Source organism: Bos taurus, chromosome 12, assembly GCF_002263795.3.
Source record: "Bos taurus isolate L1 Dominette 01449 registration number 42190680 breed Hereford chromosome 12, ARS-UCD2.0, whole genome shotgun sequence".
NCBI lineage: Eukaryota > Metazoa > Chordata > Mammalia > Artiodactyla > Bovidae > Bos > Bos taurus.
In genome coordinates, this window is record NC_037339.1 from 74,510,602 (window position 1) to 74,533,004 (window position 22,403).

Genomic DNA, 22,403 nt, shown 5'->3' on the forward strand with positions numbered 1-22,403 from the left:
CAAAGGGGCCTTTTTAGAGTCTGCTGATCAACAGCATGGCTCACACTAAGAAACAATTTCAAATTATCCTGAGTGATACCGCAGGGGTCTATTGTCAGTGTGAACTGTAGATCATATAAAATCCATTGCTTTTCCCATGGAAAACTAATGGGATATAGTTTTCTGTTAGTAATCCCTATGGGCACAACTCCTACTGTTAATCCCTGTAACAATCTCCTAATTAATCTGTTTTCTTTTTTGCTTCCATATTTTAACTGACTTTTTCAATTAAGAGCATACGAGGAAAAGATTCTGAAACTTACTTGTTTTTAAATAAGCAATTAGAAAACCTCCTTTTCCAATTATGCTTTTTCTTTCTCGCACCAACCTGATTCTGAAATCTTTTCTCAGCCAAAGCCGCATTTATTCTCTCCCACGTCGTGTCATATAATGACCATGTAATTCTGAGAGCTCAGATCTGTTGTTCTGCCAAGTACATGTTATAGTTATTTAACATTTTTCCTCTCGTCCTGTTGAGAATCAACATGGGTATTCTGTATTAGAATCTTTCATGGTTGCTTATTTTAATAAACTTAATTCAGCTTGAAATTCTTACTTGCTTCTAGCCATTCTCCCTAAACTGAATTTTCCTGGAGTAGAGAGTATTTTTGGAGGTGGAATGAAATGTACAAAAATCCTATGTAAACTATATCCCAATTCTGTTATTGTTTTTAAATAAATGGATTCCAAACGATATAAACCATTATATTAGATATAAAAATCTAATAATCGGGATAAGATTTTATTGTTGCTGTTGTTGTTCAGTCGCTAAGTCGTATCTGACTCTTTTGTGACCCCATATCCCTCCAGGCTGCTCTGTCCATGGGATTTACCAGGCAAGAATACTGGAGCAGGTTGCCATTTCCTTCTCTAGGGGATCTTCCCGATCCAGGGATCAAACCTGCATCTCCTGCCTTGATTGGCAGGCAAATTCTTTACTGCCGAGCCACCAGGGAAGCCCAGGATTTTATACATAGCATAAAACTTAAATCTGATGTGGCTTTTCTCCTGTTTCAAAACTTTCAGTGCAATCAAGGTCATAGCCCTTAACTTGACACCCAAAGTTCGTTGTTATCTGGTTCTAGTCAACTTCTTCCTGTTTTCTCTCTTAACATCCTCTCCACTGCAGCCCACACCGAGTTCTGTGATCCAGCCTTGAGAAACTTCATGAAGGTCCCAGATGGTTCAGCCCCCTAGCACATCCTCTTCCTCTTTCTCTCATGTTGGATTCTCCCCCTCCACACACACATGCACACACACACACACACACACACACGCACGCACGCACATGCACACACACTTCAGCCCCCACTCCCTTGCCAAGCTCCTTCTCATCCTTCAGGTCTCCGTTTAAATACGTCACTTCTTCAGAGCCCTCGCTTGCCACCCGTCTCCATTCTAACGCTCTCCCTCCTCCTTCTCTCAGCCTTCTCCAGAACCCGCTCCATGATTTGTAATTAAACATTTGTCTGTGTCGCTGTTTAGCTAGTATCTGTCTTCAACACTAGATTGCAGGCTTCCGGAAAGGAGGCAGCAGAGCCTATGTTTTCTCATCTTTTAGTTCGCAAGCCCTTCACTCAGCACCTGACATAGAGCAATAAATATTTGTGGAATGAAGGAAGGAATGAGACCCTAACCTGGAAATATATATACCACAAACAAACGTGAATGTGATTCCAGAACACCTGTCGTTTCTGTAGTTGGTGGGTCCCCGCCTGGAGCGAGTAGAGTCCTCTGGGCTACCATCTCCACATTAGACCCAGACATGGGACCATCGGCCTGGACTCCTCCAGGGCTCCTGTTTTCCATTTCTAGAAGGTTCTTCACAAGGAATCTGGGGTGGCGCCCCCCTACTCCATCCCACAGAAGAAGCTGTGCCAGTCCTCTTCTCCAGGGACTGGGCCCTACCTCTCTTATCTCTCCGCAAACAGTCTTTAACCAGAAGAGGAAGAGTTAAAATAAAACAAGAAACAATCCTGGCAGTCACAGGAAGACTTTGCCAAGACATTTTTCATCTTTATTTCTTGGACCAAAATTGAGAGACACTATTTTTGACAGTTTTGTTTTGTTTCGCAGTGATATACAAAGATGCTTTACATTTCTGCTCACTGCCCCCTCTCCCACTCGGCTATGACAACTTGCTTTGATAATCAGCAGTTTTTGTGTGATGATGCATGTCCTGACAAATCTTACTCCTTAACTAAAACTTCTTACAAGTTGTTTACGGTGTCAAATAGCTTGTTATATTTTGACAGTAGCTTTTCCTTTAGGACTTACAGAGTCCTGTAGGATCCCTTCCTAAAATTCTGCTGCCTGGAGTTTTCCTAATGTTGAATTTGTGTGCCTCAGACATCCATGCTATGGTACCCTTCAAAATATTGATATTAATATTAGATCGAACTGATTCAGGGCCCTCTTTTCAAATATGGGTTCTTGCAGAAATATCCTATAGAATTGAAAATAACCTTAAATGTAAGATACTTAAATAAGTATAATTAAGTAACCTTTATCATGCTTTCAAATGAAAAGTTACTCTATAGAAGAACCAAAAAGCCAATCAAAATGTAACGAAATCTGTAGTTTTGCACTTACTGTAAAGAAGTGAAAAGGTTTTAGTCACTCAGTTGTGTCTGACTCTTTGCGACCGTATGGACTTTAGCCTGCAGGCTCTCTGTCCATGGAATTCTGCAGGCAAGAATATTGGAGTGGGTTGCCATTCCTTTCTCCAGGAGATCTTCCCGACCCAGGGATCAAACCTGGGTCTTTCGCATTGCAGGCAGATTCTTTACCATCTGAGCCACCAGGGGCTATAAAGAGAATGATAGACAAGTATTTTTTCTTTCTTTGGTAATACTGACAACACTTCCTCAGTGCTTACTACCTGACAAGTATTTCTCTGTACCTTTTATCTGTATTATTAATAACTCATCTAATCCTACACCAGCCCTTAGAGGAAAATACAGTAATTATTTTCATTGTACAGGTGAAAACATGATACACAAGAAGTTCAAGTAACTTGCTCAAAGTTACAAAGGTAGCAAAAAGCAGAGCCAACTTATGTGCCCAGGTTTTTGCCTTCAGAGCCTGGGGGCTTAACCACTTCTCTTGCCCCCTTCCAATAGACAGAGCCAGGCAAATGAGCTTTTTCCACTCCCAAATCTTCATATATATTCTACTCTATTTTAAATCGTGTTAAGTAGCCTATCATTCTGCAAAGGATAATGCTAGATCTTTACCCTCCCTGGATGTTACCTATTGCTAATAAATAGGTTGACATTGTGATGTAACTGAGCCAGGTAAATGTTGCTTTAGAATCCGGCCCTGCTGCTGCTGCTAAGTCGCTTCAGTCGTGTCCAACTCTGTGCGACCCCATAGAGGACAGCCCACCAGGCTCCCCCGTCCCTGGAATTCTCCAGGCAAGAACACTGGAGTGGGTTGCCATTTCCTTCTACAGAATCCGGCCCTACCACCCACCAATTATACAACCTTTGGAAAGTTTCTTGATCTTTCTGAGCCCATTAAGTGTTTCGTAACAGTGATCATTACAGCTGTTATAAGGAGAAAATGAGATGACCCTGTATAAACTGTCTGGCACTTGGGTAATCGATAATATTCCTCACTCCAAGCATATAAGTAAGAACGGTAGGAAATTGTATTAATTCTCATGGAAAAGAAGGTTCCATCAATAAATTACTAATTCAGTGTTGTAAATCATGTTCCATTCCCTGGAAATAGTTTGTACAGTTCCCTTAAGAGTCCCAGTTATATCAAGAGATAAGAGCATTTACAAGAAAATCGTGTTTTTCCAGGCTAATCAAAATTTTTGCCTGCAGCTACAAAGCATTACATTAGGAGTGATGTGGTCGTTTAGTCGCTAAATCTTGGCCAACTCTTTGCGAACCCGTGGACTATAGCCTGCCAGGCTCCTCTCTCCGTGGAATTTCCCAGGCAAGAGTACTGGAGTGGGTTGCCATTTCCTTCTCCAGGGGATCTCTCCAACCCAGGAATCAAACCCGCGTCTCCTGCACATGTCTTCTGCATTGAAGGTGGATTCTTTACCACTAAACCATCGGGGAAGCCCCTTACATTAGAAGACTAGTGATCAAATCGACCATTATATGAACGAGCAAAATATAGTAGCCAAACTGGTAGACATCAGACTGTATCACAAATTCTGACTCTGTTCTATGGAACTCTGCTTTCGCAAATCCCCTCATGAGGCCCAATGTATGTTTGTGCATGTAAGCCCATACGTACATCTTGTATACCTGAGCCTTTCTGGGTGTCATCTCCCTAGTGAACTGACTGTGTTTAAAGAGAGTTTGAATTGAGGTTGTCTGGGCGCAACTTACCCTCTATACAAGAAACACCACTCTGTTTAGTCCTCCGCCACCCCTACTAATGGGCAGTGGCTACATCCTGTATCCCATGACCACCTCCCACCATAGATGAAGTGAATGTATTTGGATGCCTGACATAAGGCAGCCAATCCAAAGGCTGGCCACACACCTCTGTTGAAGGAGCTGGCCTAATCTGAATGTGTTCTTGGAGATTTGATTGTAGCAAACCCCGAGACTAAGGCCATTGTCAAGGGAGGACAGAAAGAGAAGTAAAATAAGAGATGCCTGAGGCAAACTGGCAGGGCCGGAGGGACCCCAGGATATCATAAAACAATGAGTAAAGCAGAGTTACGATTAAATCTTCATCTTTAAATTCTACGGAGAGAAGTAGATGGAGAGATGCCAAGACTGCTTTGATTCGGATTATTTTCAATTGCGGGTCCAGTTTGCCTGTATTTTTGCATTAGACCTTCCAATACTGGACCCAGGTTGTCTATTTCAGGAACTTCCCTGGTGGTCCAGTGGATAAGAATCTACCTTCCAATGCAAGGACCATGGGTTCAATCCCTAGTCTGGTAACTAAGATCCCCCATGCCCCGGGGTAACTAAGCCTATGAGCTGCAAAGTTAAGCCCATGCAGAAGACCCAGCACAGCCAAAACAAACAAACAAAAAAAGTGTCTATTGCATACATTAGGAACCCGGATGGAGCATCCACAGAATGAACTTGAGCCTAGAGACACGCCGACCTTGCCCATGGGTGTAGAATTACTTTAGCAGTAATGTGACCCATTCCTTCTGGGGTCCCTGTACCTGCCTCAGTGTCCTCCCTGCAGAGGGTGGCACAGTTTCTCATGTTGCAAACACTAGGGCCTCAGGACAGCACGGACTGATGAGCTCAGACCACCAGGACTAGACCAGGATCTCTGTCTGCCCTTCTGCACTGCAGCGCTGGGAGATTCATACTTGGGAAGGAGCCCGCGCTGCCAAACGCACAGCTAAAACAGGCGGGAGGCAGAGTGAGAACTCCAGATGTTTAGAATTAGGATGACTATAAACAAATTTGTGTCTCCAGATCCACCCAGCTCGCTTTTTAAAATTACTTTTATATCTGGTAAACAAGCTCATATTCTCTTTTCTTGGTTGCAAATAGACTAATTCTTCAGGGAATGACAATTCTCGTGCTGGTTAGCACAGTTCGTTATTCTTTCTCCAGAAATTGCATCATTCACACATCAAGATGATTCTTTCAATCGGTAGTTTGGAAAAGGTGGGAATTCAGTATAAACATTAATTACCATTTGCAGTCACTCTTCAAAGACCGACTTTAGGCACACCTGTCACCTAATTAATTTTATTTTTCACTGTGCCAACTTGAACGTCCCAGCGTTACTTTCGTTGTACACACTTCATGACATCAAAACCTGACATTAAATGTTATATAACTGTCATGGGAGCTGGGCAGGGACATGGGTGGCCGCGTTCATGTAGCAAGCTGATCTGTTGCAGGCGATCATCTGAGTTCACCTGTGCATCAGTTACTAAGAAATGCCCACTCCTAGACTAATACTCCTTCCATCACTCAAATCAGGGATGTCTTCAGCCAACCTGGAGCACACATTTCAAGAAATCAGATAGTGCTGATTACTATCCCCACAGCATAAATGTGGCACATAATTATTCACATATTGTCATCGTTCCAGCATGCACATCTACCAAGTTCAAAGCTTCCTTTTGATAAGGCAGAATAAATATGCTCCTCTGATCACCCTCCACACTGCCTGGAAGGGTCGACTTGACTCTGCAGTCACGTTTCCTTAGGGTCTTTTGTCAGAGTTAAAATCCATTCAGAACAACAGTAACATCTCAGGAAGCTTCTCTGTTCAACAGGTTTGAGCAAGGTTGATGATCAGCTAATGCCCAATCCGCTTCTTGTGTGTTCCAACTCTGATGGATATTCTAACACATCTGTGCTCGCACACACACAGATACACACCTTCGCGTAGATGAAGTGATTGTGAAACGGTTGACAAAGAGTTGAAAGCTACTTCTAACTGCGCTAAAACTAAAACTCTTTTTTTCTCCCCCAGGGCCGTTGTTCAAGAGAGAACTGCAAGTATCTTCACCCTCCCACACACTTAAAAACTCAACTAGAAATTAATGGGAGGAACAATTTGATCCAGCAAAAAACTGCAGCAGCCATGCTTGCCCAGCAGATGCAATTTATGTTTCCAGGAACCCCACTCCATCCCGTGGTGAGTACACTGAAGCTAACGAGGACGAGCTTGCTGATGAAAGTGTCTGTACCGGCAATGTACCAACCGTTGACCTAAAATGGCCTCTCTCTACTTTGTCTCTTTCACTACAATTAAAGCAAAAAGCTTTGAAGCTAAATAGATGCTGAAAAGAGGGTCTTTAGATTATCCAAATGGGAAAAAAAAATGCATGAGGAAACTCTAGGCAAAGGCAATTTCTAATCGATACCCGGTAAATCTGTGTCACTCCAGCTCTTTCTCCCCAGTCACCTCCATATTTGAGCTATCTTAGAAGGGAAATAGTTCTCCATTGAGCATGTGAATCGATGATCTATGTAAAGAGGAGATTTTGATGCCTAAAACATGTTTAGCAATGCAACAGATTATTTCGTTTCAATGGTATCATTTTAAGGAAGGGAAAAAATGAAACCAGAGAAGTTAATGGATTTACCCAATGTCCTGCAGTTAATCGGTTGTAGAGCTGGGCCTAGACCTCAGACATCTTGACCAGGGCGCTTTCTGCTGTCTCCTCCACTCCCCACCACCACCCCCTGGACCTGAAGGAAGCCTGAACCAGGGTGCCTCAGCCACCCACATCTCCTGTCTCAGAGGCCTGCAGAGGGTGTGGCATCCGTGGTGAGGACCGCAAGATTAAATGCCAAGGGAGTTCAGTCTATGAATATGTATTGTGTAATATTTCTCCCTGACTTCAGTGTTTGAAAGTATTTCCATAAAGGTCTGGAAATTGCTTTAGGAATGAGGTCCTGAGGGAAAGGAGTGCATTTTTTTTTTTTTTTTTTTGCCTTTAGTGAAGTTTGTTCACATTTATAAATTATTTGTCAAAAACAAGCTAATTTAAAAAAAAAAAAAGCAGTGAGTGAAATTTGCTCTTTTAAAAAAAAAAAGTACATACACAAAAGACGATTGTTTAAAAATCAGTCTTTATTGTATGAAAATTCTATTGTTACTGAAAGCTGCTAAATGAAAAAAGGATAGCTACCAGGGAGTTGTATTTTCTTATTGTGTGTCTGTGAGATGAGATGGGGAGGTGGGGGCGGTCCAGGAAGAGGGGAGAGGATCTGGGTAGATGGTTGGCAGTTCTGCTCGTCTCCAGGTTTCTACCCAACAGTAGTGAGTGGCACCAAGTGGCCAGGAACCAGCTCTGCCCAGAGTGAAAAAGTGCAGGTGCCGGTGTGGAGGACCCTCAGATAAATAAGCTACAGTCTTGTAGGTGTAGACAGACTCAGGGGAAAGGCAAAGCAAGGTTCAGGCCCAGGGAACTGGATTTCACATGAGGCAGGAAAGGCTGCTTGGAGGAAGTCCCAAATAAGTACATCTTAGGGCTTCCCTGGTTTGCCCAGCAGTAAAGAATCTCTCTGCCAATGCAGGAGACGCAGGTTCGATCCCTGGGTCGGGAAGATCCCGTGGAGAAGAAAATGGAAACCCACTCCTGTAATCTCGCCTGGAGAAATCCCATGGACAGAGGAGCCTGGCGGGCTACAGTCCAAGGGGTTGCAAAGAGTCAGACACGACCAAGCAACTAAGCACACACATAGGCATTTAAGTGGATCTATTTAAAACCACTCACAAGTATATTTTATGGTTTCTTTGTTGATACACACATATAAATTATTTTATTAAATTACCTAAATGCTAAAATAATTTATACATATTAAATAATGTCTATGGGAATAAATTGAGAACCACCTAGGTCAACATAGTCGCAGTGCATTATATCTCAACTGATTTTAATCATGTACTTCTTATTTATTTAGAATCTGTAAGGATTGACCCTGGTACTCAATAATGACCTGTTAATAAGAAATTCCATTCATGTTCTAAACTGTTAATTGAATTTTCTTTGAAAGTTATGTTTCTGTACTGTCTCATATATTAATTAGAGGACAATAATCACGATTGCTCTATGAGAAAGAAGTATTACATTTAAATGTTTTAAGAGAGGTTTTTAAATCACAAGAAAAATTGGGATGCAAAAATGTAATAAACTTAAAAGTCATTGACTCTACAAACAAGTAATTTCAGAGTCACAGGAATGAATTAGTGACAGAAGAATAGGTCCTAGAACCTTCCAAGGAAATAGGGTCTATTGCTGATGTGATTGAGTTGGGCGTCTTGAGATGGGGACATTCTCCAGGATTAAATGCAATCACAGGCATCCTTATAAGAGAGGCAGAGGGAGAGTTAACACACATACAGAAGAGGAGGAAGGCAATGTGCTCATGGAGGCCGAGACGGGAGTGATGGGGCCGCAAACCAAGGAACGCCAGCAGCCACCAGGAGACGGAAGAGTCAAGGGCCCAATTCTTCTTCTCTGGAGCCTCCAGAGGGAACACAGTCTTGTCAGAACCTTGATTTTGTCCCAGTGCAACTGGTTTCAGACTTATGGCCTCTGGAACTCTGAAAGAAGAAATGCATGTTGTGTAAGCCACCAGGAGGTGGGAATCTGTTAGACCAGCCTCGGGAAACTAATACATGCAGAAATTGCTCAAGACAAAGAAATTGCTAAACAGAGTCACAAGTACCACTCTATTTTTAGGTTTCCTTCTAGGGTAAGCTTCTCTAAAGAGCTCCGGATGGTTTTTTCACACCCTTTATCTTCCATCTGCCCTGAAATCTCTCATCTGCTGAAATCTCTCACCAGTGACCTCCATATTGCTAAACAGGTAGTCACTGACTCTTGCATTGTTCTTTCGACCTCTTGGTAGCAGGCAGTCAATCTCTCCTTAGTAGCACGTGGCCCATCTCCCTTGCAGAGCACCCCTTCCTCTCTGGGACGCACCCCTTCCTCTCTGATCACGCCTTCCTCCACTGTCTTCTTTGCCCGTTCTTTTCCTCTATTCTATTCAGGCTTCCCTGGTAGCTCAGTTGATAAAGAATCCACCTGCAATGCAGGAGACCCCGGTTTGATTTCTGGGGTTGGGAAGATCTGCTGGAGAAGGGATAGGCTACCCATTCCAGTATTCTTGGGCTTCTCTTGCAGCTCAGCTGGTAAAGAATCTGCCTGCCAAAAAAAAAAAAAAAAAAGAATCTGCCTGCCAAGTTCAAGGAGACCAGGGTTCTATCCTTGGGTTGGGAAGATCCCCTGAAGAAGGAAAAAGCTACCCGCTCCAGTATTCTGGCCTGGAGAATTCCATGGACTATCCCCATGGGGTTGCAGAGTGGGACACAACTGAGCGACTTTCACTTTCCTCTACTCTGTATTGAGGCTGCTATACACTGATGTTCCCAGTGCTGGCTGCCTCTATCACCTGCTCCTTCGTGGTCTCATCAGTTCCTGTGGCTGTGGGTCATCTACAGGCTGAGAACTACCAAAGGCATGTTCCCAATCCAGATGTCTCCTCTGAGCCCCGGGTTTGGGTACCCAACCTCCTACTGGACTCCCCTTCAGATTTTTCACAGGAACTTGACATGCTTAAGACCAATTTTTTCATTCTACTACCTTCTCATCTCAGTAAGGTAGCCAGCAGTTTCAAACTGAAACCAAACAGGTTCTCTCACATCCAGTTCATCAGCAGGTCCTGCCATATGCCCTCAAGTCCACCTACTTCTTCTCCCAGCACCCTCATCTTAGCTGCCATCAACCTTTCTTTCAAAATACTTTATAGGCTTTACCCTCCTTGTGGTATTTGCTTAGTTGCTCAGTCATGTCCAACTCTCTGTGACCCCATGGACTGTAGCCCACCTGGCTCCTCTGTCCATGGGATTTCCCAGGCCAGGATATTGGAGTAGGTTCCTTCTTCAGGGGATCTTTCCAACCCATGGATCGAAACCCTGTCTCCTGCATTGCAGGTGGATTTTTTACCACTGAGCCACAACTCTTGCTTTATTCCAATGGGCACAGCAACCAGAGGAATCTTTTAAACACATAAATGGTATAACATCACTCCCTTACTTAAAACCCTTCAATGCTTTCCCATTTCACTGGAGACAGTCTAAACGTGTAACCTTGATTTTATTTAGAGTGTCATCTGTGGTCAAGTCCCTACCCAGCTCACCTCATCAGAGGCCACTCTTCCTGTGTCCACTGAGACCAAACCAAACTTTCAGCTCTGTGAACACACAGAGCTTGTGAACACACAAAGCTCCCGTTTGCTTAAAGGCCTTTAGTTTTGCTGGAAGCTTCCTAGTGATCTTCATATTTTAACTTCATCTTATTCATAAGGACTCCGACTCTATCAGCTGCAACCCACCGCCAATCTCTATCTCTAGCCTCCATCTTCTCTCCATCTCAGAAGTGAGGCCTCTTCATTTCTGCTTATCTGTAAAATCACAAATGAGTTGTGGTTTTATTTCTTTGTTCTTCCCCATTAGGGTTTAAGTTCAATAAACGGAGACACAGTGTTCTGGCACCATGTCTGTACCAGCAATGAATATTTATTGAATAAATGAAAATGCCAACGATTCTTTCCTCTTATAACTCTTCTGTCTCAAATTCATTTATGTCTGCAAAGTCTCATTCACCTTTCCTCCGAGGAGTTTTTCTTTCTCCAGTTCCCAATGGGGTATGACAGCAGTTCTTCTCTCCTTTCCTTCCAACTGTACGGCCCCAGCCCTCGACTCCCACACAAACATCACACGTACACTCACAATAAAGTGGCAGGTGGGTGGCCTTTAGTACGACAGAGATTAAGAGCCTGTGCGATCCAGTCCTTAGTGGCAAGATCTTGCACTGAGCATTCTGCCCTCCAGAGATGCTCCTGGCAATAAAGGGAGAAGGCTCAAGAGATGCCATGTTTTAGGACTTTCAGTTTAAGTACCAAATACCTATCCTTTGAAGTCAAAGCTTTCTAAATGCATGAGCTCTCACGTTCTTGTCTTATAAAGGCAATCGACCACATTTTAGAGCCAGAAGATACGTCAGGCCACTTAGTCAGTCCTCCCCAGCCCTGATCCTTTCAGGCCACTACAAAATATCAAAGTGCATGTGTGTGTGTGTGTGTGTGTGTGATCTTTGAGACCGCATCTACTGCTGTAAGTTACAGAGAAAGAAGAGTGGAGAGTGAGAAGCCAAGGAGAGAAACACAGACTCTTGGGGTGAAGTCCAGAGGGAAGATGGCAAGACCAGCATTTCGGATGTGATTTTCTTCTAGAAGACTTTCTGCATCTCTTGTCCTCTGGCCTCGCTGCAGTTGGTGATGGGAAATGACAAGGACCAAATGGATCTCAGACCACCTGGCAACGGGCCCCTCCAGGAACCACGGGGCCAGCCCTCCCGGCCCCGGCGGGTGGGCTCACAGGAGCAGAGTCCCCTGGAGATGCTGCCTTTCTTCTAGCCACCGACTCAGACCCAAATCCAGACATCAGCTTCCACTCTACCTTGAGACTTTCGCTCGAATCCAGGATCTGAGACCCACTTTCCCAGGCAGGCAGCTGTTCCGAGCACCCCTAACCTCCTGTCTGCGGGAGGCCCTGGGCTGACCGTGGGATGTGGCTCCCCACCAAGGCTCACTCTGTACACTTACGTCTGTAAGGGCAACTCGTGGTGGGTTATTTTATTTTTTTCTCCTCTTCTGTTTTATGAAATTACCAACAAAATCTAGTAAGGGCAGAGGGGTCAGAACAGCCCCAGACTGCGAGCCAGGAGTCAGCAGTGTTCTGCCTTGACTCCACCTTGGCAGCACTGGCCTTGGGTAATCCATGCAGCCTCTGGTCTAAATTGCTTTCACCTGTAAGACTGTGCAGTTCTCACTGCCAGGCTCGCTTCTCGCAGGTGTTGAGGAGATTAAAGCAGACAGTGTGTGTGAGAACGCTTTTGAGAACAGCCCAACCTTTCACAGATGTAAGGTATTACTGTCACTAATAATAACAACAACAATAATAATATAATGCCCATCTCTGAAAATCACTCTATTTTTTTTAACTTTTCAACTTCAACGAAAAACACTCTTGATAAGAAAAAGGAGAAAATATTTAATTGAATCTATCTTCATAAAGTCTATGAACTTTTAACTTTCACATGAAAGAAAACATATACTTTTCCAGTCTATATTCAAAATAGAGACTATATTTGCCTTCACTTAATAAGATTTTTATACCTCAATTGTTATATTGCTATGCTAATTACATTCCTGTTATAGAATCAATGGATAATTTTTGGGGGGAGGGACTTTATTAATACTAACTTTTACAGTACTAATAATAGCTGCTATTTTTGAAATCCAACTATGGGAAGTAAGAAAGAAATAAAATCTTGCTCAGCCCAACTCTTTCAGCTAAGTAGTTTTACTTCCCTTCTACAGAAAAGCTCAGGGTAAAAATTTCCTGCCCAGGGTAAAAATGAATAACTGGCCAACCTCAGGATTTTGAATTCATGTCTCCCTTTGTCTCATATTTGTGTTTTTACTTTTAAATAATACTCTCCGTGAACTTTATTACAGCTCTGCATCAGTAGAACAAACTGCAACATTCCTTTTTGATCATTAAATTAGATGAACAAGTAACATATTTGAGAAAGCAAAATTTAGCTAATTGCAAGACATTTGTTGATATCCAAAAGGTTTGGGGAAATGAATTTTGAGGTTCTGACAGCACCTGGACAGTCAAGATACAACGTGATTTTCTGTCACCATGCTGATCCGGGCTTCAAATGATCTACAAGGGAGGGATATTGGGAATTTGATTCAATAGAAAGTCAAAAATGGAGATATGGGGGAGGGCTCTTTTTTCTTAATGTTTATTTTGATCATTAGTCTTTGAGTTAATTACACAACTAGTACTAGGTTTTCTTAATATTTATTTTCACTCAATTATGACAGTGGTCCTCAAACTGGGCCGCACATCAAATCATGTAATAAAAATTTTAATGCAAATTTCAAGGCCCCCCTCAACCCAGATCTGTTAAGTCAGAATTTGTGATATCTCTATCTATGAAATTCCCCCCAGGCATTTCTGATCTAGCTGGTTCTTTGAATCACTGGTCTTTTTTGTGTGATTTATGACCTTTCAGAATTGATTCTCTTAAGTCTTAACATTATATCGTCCTTATACCATTTAAATCACTTGGCTTCTTTTCAATGGTACTGAATTATAAAAGCTACAGTTACTGAAAACCACAACGTTCTATAATTATGACTCAAATGGGTTGAAAATGGAAAACATACACATATAAAATTTTGTAGAAAGTCAAGGAGGAAAAAAATCCTAGCTGCCAACAATTTCCCATGTTGAGACCTCATGTTGCAACTTTCTCCCAAAGTGAATTTTATGTCGGAGCCATAAAGATCTAAGAGCCCCTCGAGGGAATGCTGGCAGCAGCTCTCGCAGGCCATTAGAATCACCTCTTCCATCCCTCCCCACCCCCAGCCACTTCAGTAAAGACTTTCAGCCTCTCTAAGAGCTCCCCGCACAAACTATCAATAATTCACTGTTTTCTAACATGATCATTTGTAAGAGATATTTTTCTGTTACTGCTGTCAACAAAAACCTGTTTAATTCACACAGATTATTATTTTCCCCATATGTTCCGCAACTCAGAGCTATAAATAGACAACACGAATGTTACCCACAATGTACAAATAGAGAAGCAGCATGACATGGCCAACGGCGTTGTTCAATATTAGAAAACTGCGTTAATGTGTAATTGCAAAAATCTGAAAACTGGTCCTAAAAATGAATGGGTTAAAAGTCATCCAGTAACAAAAAACAAACCAACAAAACGATACGGTCCCAAATCAGTGCAAAATTTATTCTAAGAAAAATCTTTATCTAGCATCTTGAATTTTTAACATCAGCTCCTTTAAAGTGAAGCCAAGTTTGTTCTTCTCTTAAACGTACATTATTTCCTTTCTGAAAGGCATCCTTTCAGGTGACGCTTTTGAAAACCATCATCCCGTCAATCCTCTAGTATATTTTGTCTTATCCCTGGACAAAGAGGACGGTGATAAAGAGGTTTTAACAGAGTACTCTGTGCCTTTATCACTGCCACGTCGACTTTGTGACCTAGGAAACCAAAGCAACTTTTAATGGCCAACAGAAAAGTTCAAGCTTTCCCATTCAACCTCTCAGGAAAGAAGACCGGATCTAGACATAGTTAAGCTAGAGCAAGAAATAGCAGGTCTATCTGAAAACTGCCTATCAATTTGGGGATTTTACATGCTAGTGATGGAATATGGAGGCATACTGGTAAGTCTGAGCAAAATAAAATACCAAATAATCCCCAGTTCTTGAGAGTGTACAAACTGCATCAGTCTGAAAATCAGTCTATATTCATGGTGTTTGTTTTCTCTTCTCCCTTTGAGAGACATGTAGAACACATCAAAGATCATGAGTCAGTGTTCCGTAAATTTTACTGTCTTCGTGTTGTAACACTCACTAGTGTGGAATGATGAGCCACTGGAATGGAATAACCATTTTCTTGAGAACACTTTCATGGGGATAAAAGTTTAAGCCAGTTCCTGTAGTTAGGTTTCTATGACATTCTCCTTTGTGTTTACATTGGTTTGGAAAAGAGAGGGTCTATATGGATTTCATTTTTATTAAGCACAAACAGAGAGGCTTAAAGAATTTTCACAGTTCAGCACTGATTTTTGCAACTAACACAGAGAGTCTTATATGCAGTGAGTAAATGTTGCTGGTGATTTTTTAAAGTTTTATTCTAAAGAAGTCTTTGTCCTGTGTTATCTTCCTTTAACAGCCCACTTTTCCTGTAGGTCCCGCAATAGGGACAAATACGGCGATTAGCTTTGCTCCTTACTTAGCACCTGTAACCCCTGGAGTTGGGTTAGTCCCAACGGAAATTCTACCCACCACACCTGTTATTGTTCCCGGAAGTCCACCTGTCACTGTCCCGGGCTCAACTGCAACTCAGAAACTTCTCAGGACGGACAAACTGGAGGTACTTCAATTATGTTTGTGTTTTGAGATGCCTTGGGGGTAGCAGTGTACTTCTATGGAAGTGAATGCTTGTGAGATACCAATTCAGTCTTGCAAGACAGCCACGCACACAGATTCACCTAAAAGTCGCGTATTTCATAATTCTCCTGTTTGAATTGAAGGCCAAGTATAAAGGAAATTAATCTGTGGGAAAAGAATAAGTTCAATACAAATAAAAATCGATCATGTGGAATGTGTATTCAGAGGCAAAATATGCAACAACCAATCACTATGTGGGTCATGGAAGTGGCTCCCAAGGGTTCCAGCTGTGTCAGGCATGAACCTTTGCTGGATCTTGGAAAGGTCTGTGAATGAAGTTTAGGAAGCCAGCAGCCAGGATGAAGGGGACACTCAGGTCAGAGGTGGGAGGAAGTAGGACAATGACTACAGACCAACTGGTATGATCATGTTTCAGTACTTTAAGAGCTAGTATGGCTGCTCCAGCACGCTCCAGCCCCGGTTGTATGTGGGTAAACACGGGGAACTAGAGCCTGGGAGAGTCTAATTATTGATTTGAGATATTTTCTTTAACTGACATTCAAGTCTTCTAGAAAAGTCAAGAAAACAAATTCATATATTTGTAAAATGTAATTCTTAAATCAGGAGTCAAACCAGTCACCTGGGTTTAACTTTACTGGGTTTAATTTCTCTTTAATCAGGGCATCCATTTATCTTAACTACTCCATCCTCTGATATTTAATAGAGCATTTTATATGGAGTATAAAGAATCTGATAGATTTTTCAAAGGGCTCCTTAAATTTGATCACCAATTATAGTTAGGTGATACATATGTAAGATTAGGATATATACTGTGCTTTATCTTGGGATCATTCGAGAATGATTTTTTCAGTGTGCATTTGTTTAAATATTTACTCTATAAATCTTGAAAGTGATAAAATGTTGCCTAATACCAGCTTCCTTCTGAAGTATATGGATCCCCAAATGAAAAGACTATAAACTCCCATCGCTACGGTTTTGATCCAGCCTACCCCTGTGATTATTGAACAGACCTTTCACGGGACTGGAAAAGTGTTTGGGGCGCCACCTGGTGGACCTGTGAAGCTTTCGTGTTCAGTACGTGACTGTGTGGTTTAGAAAACAAATTAAATCAGTCGAGTTGGGAACAAGTTGTCCTTCCCAACAGGATTGGCAGACAAAGACATATATAAAAGTGATTCACGAGGACTTTAGCAAAGCAGCTTGCAATTTATTTCAAAGCAGGAATGAAGTCGGTTGCACACAGAGCCCCTAGGTAAATGCTCCACTTACAAGGGGAGGCTTACTCACAGTCTGTGGGAACAGCTTAGTAATTTTTCTTTTGTACATTTTATGAGCTAAAGATGGAATGTTGGATAATATCCAAAGTAGAAGGAAACAATTAATAATTTTGTGATTTATCTGCTTGGCCTTCAAACTTGCCTGGCCACTGATCAGTGAAACTGTATTTCCCAAGTATCTTTGACTCTCACAAGGCTTCCAGTGTCATGTCAGTGACCCTTCCTATAAGTCACTAGTGATCAAGATGTGAACCACCACTTAAGCACATCAACACTGGATGTAGAGCCTGAGAAGAAATTACCATTTCACTAATAATTTTTCTCTGATACAGATATTTATAACTTGTTTCTTATTTGTGTTATTTCATGTTATTGATATTTAGGGCAAGATTAAGAATACTCTTTAAATTCCAAGGAAAATTTTCTTTATACCGTTAACTCTTGATCCATGGGAATTCTCAGAGGATGGAGCATTTTAGTTACTAGAGATTTCAGGATAATTAAGGACTGAAGAATAAGAAAAAGAAACATCAACACTTCAAAATCTATCTTACTTCCTTCTCCCAGGCCCTGCTTTATCTCTTCCCATATTTCTCTCCTTTTTATCTTTTCTTTATTGTCAAAAATAATAATATTGTGACTGAAATGAAAGTTTTGGTGTCTTGGGTATCATAGTTCTTCTAATCCATGATTAGAAGCCCACCTTATCTTGTACAGCAGGAGAGATATAGGGGAAAACGGGAGTATTCACATTCACCCTGCCCCCCACTTCCCGTCCTCAGGGAGGAGAAACAAGTTTGTCACTTCTCCTTAATTCTTTTTGGAATTGTGCAGCTATGATGTTGTGGCTGGATCCTTGGTGAAATAATCCCTCCATGCAAAAAACCCCGCAACTTCCCAGAGTTGTCATGGTAGGAGATGTAGTTATATACAGAAGACCAGATTTTATACATATATATGTGTGTGTATATAATCTCTGAATTAGTATATATATATTTTATTTCCTTCCTTCCCTTCTCTATAAAAGTAAATAAATATAAATAAAACCGAAGAACAATGGGAGCCTTGTTGATTTTTCTGTTATCTTAGCTAAAGTGTAGATTTTTACTTCCTTGCTCAATACAGATTCTCACCTCAGCAAACAGGGCGAAGCAAAATTCAAGTGATCATAGTTTGCCCGGGATTCCAGTGACTTGGGTTCTGGATAATCGAATGTTGATTGTAAATGGCACAAAAGCCAGCATTCAAAGAACGGGAAAGCATCTTCTTCTTCTTTTTTTTTTTTTTAAACTGCATCACATGCTCTTCTCCCCCCCCCCCCCGTGTCCTAGGTCTGCAGGGAGTTCCAGCGAGGAAACTGTGCCCGGGGAGAGACCGACTGCCGCTTTGCACACCCCGCCGACAGCACCATGGTCGACACAAACGACAACAGCGTAACCGTTTGTATGGATTACATAAAGGGGCGTTGCATGAGGGAGAAATGCAAATATTTTCACCCTCCTGCACACTTGCAGGCCAAAATCAAAGCTGCGCAGCACCAAGCCAACCAGGCCGCGGTGGCCGCCCAGGCAGCCGCGGCCGCGGCCACAGTCATGGTAAGTGGGGCGCGCGCGCCGCGCACCTTCCCCGAAGCCCGCGCGCCCGGAGCCGCGCCTTCCGCGCGGGCACGCGCACGCGCGCCTCGCCGCCGGGAGCGGGGCCGGCTGGCGCTCCCGCTGCTCCGCTGCCTCCGTCCTGTTGTGGTTTCCCCGCCCCGCCCGTTTCGTTTTCGTTTTGTTCCGTTCCTCCCTCCTTCCCTTCGCAGCACAATAAGTAAATCCCTCAGGCGGGCGCAGGGAAGCCGGGGGTGGGTGCAAGGGCCCCTCCCCAAGCCCAGCGCGCCTCTCGGAGCGCGGACGCGGGCGGGACCGGGCTAGAAGGACCAGGGAGGCGGCCCGGAGCCGGGGAGAGAGAAGAACCGGGCGGAGGATGGCCCCGGGCCGGGAGCCACTGCCCCCATTTTTTTGCTCCCCACTTCTTGTTACTTATTACAAAGGCCATGCTGCAAACTCGCTCTCTCCCTAAAAGAAAATTTATGCAGAACATCAAGTCATGAAACAGATGAAGATGGAGCTGTATGGATGGTGCTTTGAAAAAAAAAATAATAATAATAAAAGGCCTGGAAGCTAGCCCCAAGTCCCCTGAGTTACAGACACAGGCCTCCCCAGCACCTCTGGGAGCCTGTTAAAGCTCGACTCAGGCCCCCGCCCCAGACCTTTGGGATCAGGATTTAAATTTCCAAACATCCCCAGGTGGATTGTATACGTTTGAGAAGCACCTGCCTAGAACACGTTGTTGTTGTTCGGTCGCTAAATCAAGTCCGACTCTTTGCAACTCCGTGGACTGCACTAGCCAGGCTTCTGTAGTCTGGGATTACCTGAGGGCACGTGCAAGTTTTTGAGGACAGCCACTTCCCCCTTTCTTAGTTAATTGGTTTGGGTGTGGCCCGGGCATGCGTCTTTCTTTTCCAGCTCCCGGGGAGTCCGTTGTGCCGCAAAGTTTGAGCACCACCCGCACAGGGTTGTAGAATTAATCTGTTGTGGTGTGAGATCTCTGGCTTGACGTCGGGTGTTTTAATGTGTGATAGACACTGGATAATCCATGAGACCTGGCGCTCATCGGGCACTTGGTGGATGGAATAAATAAATTAGGCAGTTTTCCTTGCCCTCGGGGAGCTTGGAGTTCAGTAAATGACAGGGATAACTGTCCTCCATGACGTGATGGAAATGCATCATGGGGTCCAGCTTCTGGAACTATGAAAAAATCAGTCCTTATTCCTTAGATACCTGTTAAATACAACAAACCACGGGTACTAACCTTTAGCGCTGAGCTCTGAATTTATCTGAGTTATCTGAGCCTTGATTTATCTGCCTGTTACCTGGAAGTGGGTTTCCCTGGTGGCTCAGAGGGTAAAGAATCTGCCTGCAAAGCAGGAGACCTGGGTTCGATCCCTGGGTGGCGAAGATCCCCTGGAGAAGGAAGGGAATGGTAAGCCATCCCAGTATTCTTGCCTGAAGAATTCCGTGGACACAGGAGCCTGGCTGGCTACAGTCTGTGGGGTTGCAAAGAGTCAGATACAAGTGAGCGACTAACACAACACACACTACCTGCAATCCTAACATCTGCATAATCAACATGTTCTTGAATCATTGAAGGAGAGAAGTGGCAGTCCTAACATCTACATAATCAATATGTTCTTCAATCATTGAAGGAGCAGTGTACCTGGAATAAGTCAATGGTAGATGACCTGGGTTGATGGAGATAAGAGAAGAAATGCCATTACATTTATACACACCACCTGATTTCTTTAAACTGCTGATCTACGTGCCCTTTTCCGTGCAGTTGCACACCCTTCTCATCAGAATGCACAAAGGCTGTTAGAGTGGATGTCAGTATGTTTAGTTGCTATAGTTGCCTCGATTGTTACACTGTGCTGGGCTTGGAGTTCTGATACTTCAGGTGGGCTTGCAGCATCAACAAAGACAACCCGAAGGAATGTAGTTTCAGAACAAACGCATCAGGTTCTTTCTGACAATGACATGAAAGTTACTGAATCTGCAGTGTATTTTGAAAGTGAGAGGCTCATTTGAAACCAGTTACAGTTGGATGAAGTCAAAGTCTTCTTACTCTAGTAACAAGATTACTCAGCACCATGAAGGAAAAATGATTATTTTATTTAAGAGAATGAATGGGTGCGATGATTGCAGCCAGAAGATATTAGTATTCCATTCACCTGGGTTCCATGCCTGAGCTCCAAGAATTTCTGTAGTGTAGTTTTTACTGTTGTCCAGGAATTTCTGCTTTTTTGATTAATTGGACCCTGAAAATGAATTCAAAGCTTTGAGTCCAGAAAAAGAGGCATCTCTTTCCTTTAGAGCCTTATATTTGTACAGTACCTCTTAAAACATGGGCATCGTTCTCACCAGAATTTTTCAAATGTGAAAATAAGTCAGAGCTTCTCTTTGGTAATTTTAACACAAAGGATATCTGGTCTTCAAGACAACAGTCTTTCTTCACACACAGACACACACAGACACACACACACACACACACACACACCAAAATGGGGCTGCACCAGAAGATACTTATTTTGTAAAAGGAAACAAGACCAGCTGCCATCAGCTAGTCACGAAAACATGTTCAGGAACTTTGAATTCCATCCTACTTGTCCATATCCCTTTCTTCTGCATTGAAGTGGCAGCTCTGGTTACTGTCGTCCACGATTCTTGACTCCTCAGATTTGGTCTTTACCTCTAAGGCTGGGCAGTTGGTTCGCTTGCCTTGAAGTTGGCTTGCTCCTTGATCCAGAAGATGAAATGCCTGGCTACATGCACACACGCTATAGAGAAGGCTCGGAGAGGGGACAGAGGATCAGAAATGGTGGTGAAGCCAGCTAGAATGGATGCTCAGTATCTGGCACATAGTAGGGGCTCAATTAAAGAGAATCTGGTTCTCTGCGTAGGTGCCTAAGGATGCTCCCAAGGTTCACTGGCCTTGGGGATCTCTGAGGTCTGCTCTAAGCCTGAAGATTTTTCAATATAGGTAAACATATGGCTGCAGTCACATAATATCCTCTAAAACAGAACATCTGTGTACTACAAAGGCACATTATAACGTGATTATTCACCCATACAGTTTTTAAAATACATTCCACACATATCCCTCAGAGCGTGAGACATGCAAGATATTTATATGTCCACTCCAGGAGCTGTGTGTTTCCTTGAAAAGACAAGATATTTGCATCTAGTAAAGAAACCCAAGTGAGTGGTAGAAAGAGAGATGCTCTCCGTGTCCAGCTCACTTTAGAGCTCTCAGCTTCTTTAAATTCCTAGTTTATTATAATTTTGATGGAAATTACATTCATCAAATGCGGATTGGAAAAAAGAGAACATTAGCCTTTCAGGTGATTATCCTAGGGAGAAATACTTAGTATCTCTTTTTCTACTCGGAGACTTCGTTAAATGATCTTTTGTTCAAAATTTTGTTCACAAGCACCAGGCTTTAGAGACATAATCACTCTCCTAGTTAGCATATCAGAAAAGATCAACCCAAGAGTAGGTGTGTTCTTTATCTCCCAAGGACTGAAAAAGTGAAGGGAAGAATGGAATCCAGAAAGTCCAGGCCAAAATGATTTTGAGTTTAACCATCCAGTTAATAAGCTTTCCTGTGGCTCAGACAGTAAAGAATCTGCCTGCAATGTGGGATACCCAGGTTTGATCCCTGAATTGGGAAGACCCCCCTGGAGAAGGGAATGGCAACCCACTCCAATATTCTTGCCTGGAGAACCCCATGGACAGAGGAGCCTGGTGGGCTACAGTCCGTGGGGTCGCAGAGTCCAACACGACTGAGTGACTGACGCGTTCCCTTTGTTTGATCCAGTTAATGTTAGTGCACTCTATGAGAACAGGCTATGGAGCCTTATGTAGTTAGTATAGGCTACTGTAAGCAAAAAAAAAAACTTTATTATCTAGCAATGTAAAAATATATTGGAATAAAAAAATAAAAGTGGTATCATGAAAATTACATCATGGCAGACTGACATTGGAGGAAAGAATATGCAAC

General features: G+C 42.9%; 1 protein-coding gene across 14 annotated transcripts in view; it reads left to right on the forward strand.

Annotated features, from left to right (window-relative positions):
- Positions 1–22,403, forward strand: part of MBNL2 (muscleblind like splicing regulator 2) — a 161,795-nt gene that overhangs the window by 99,815 nt on the left and 39,577 nt on the right. For all 14 annotated transcript variants that reach the window (XM_024999890.2, XM_024999891.1, XM_024999895.1 and 11 more), the window contains 3 exons: positions 6,469–6,633; positions 15,287–15,487; positions 18,134–18,397. In XM_024999890.2, the coding sequence (XP_024855658.1) occupies positions 6,469–6,633; positions 15,287–15,487; positions 18,134–18,397 (630 nt within the window). The remainder of the gene's footprint in view (positions 1–6,468; positions 6,634–15,286; positions 15,488–18,133; positions 18,398–22,403) is intronic.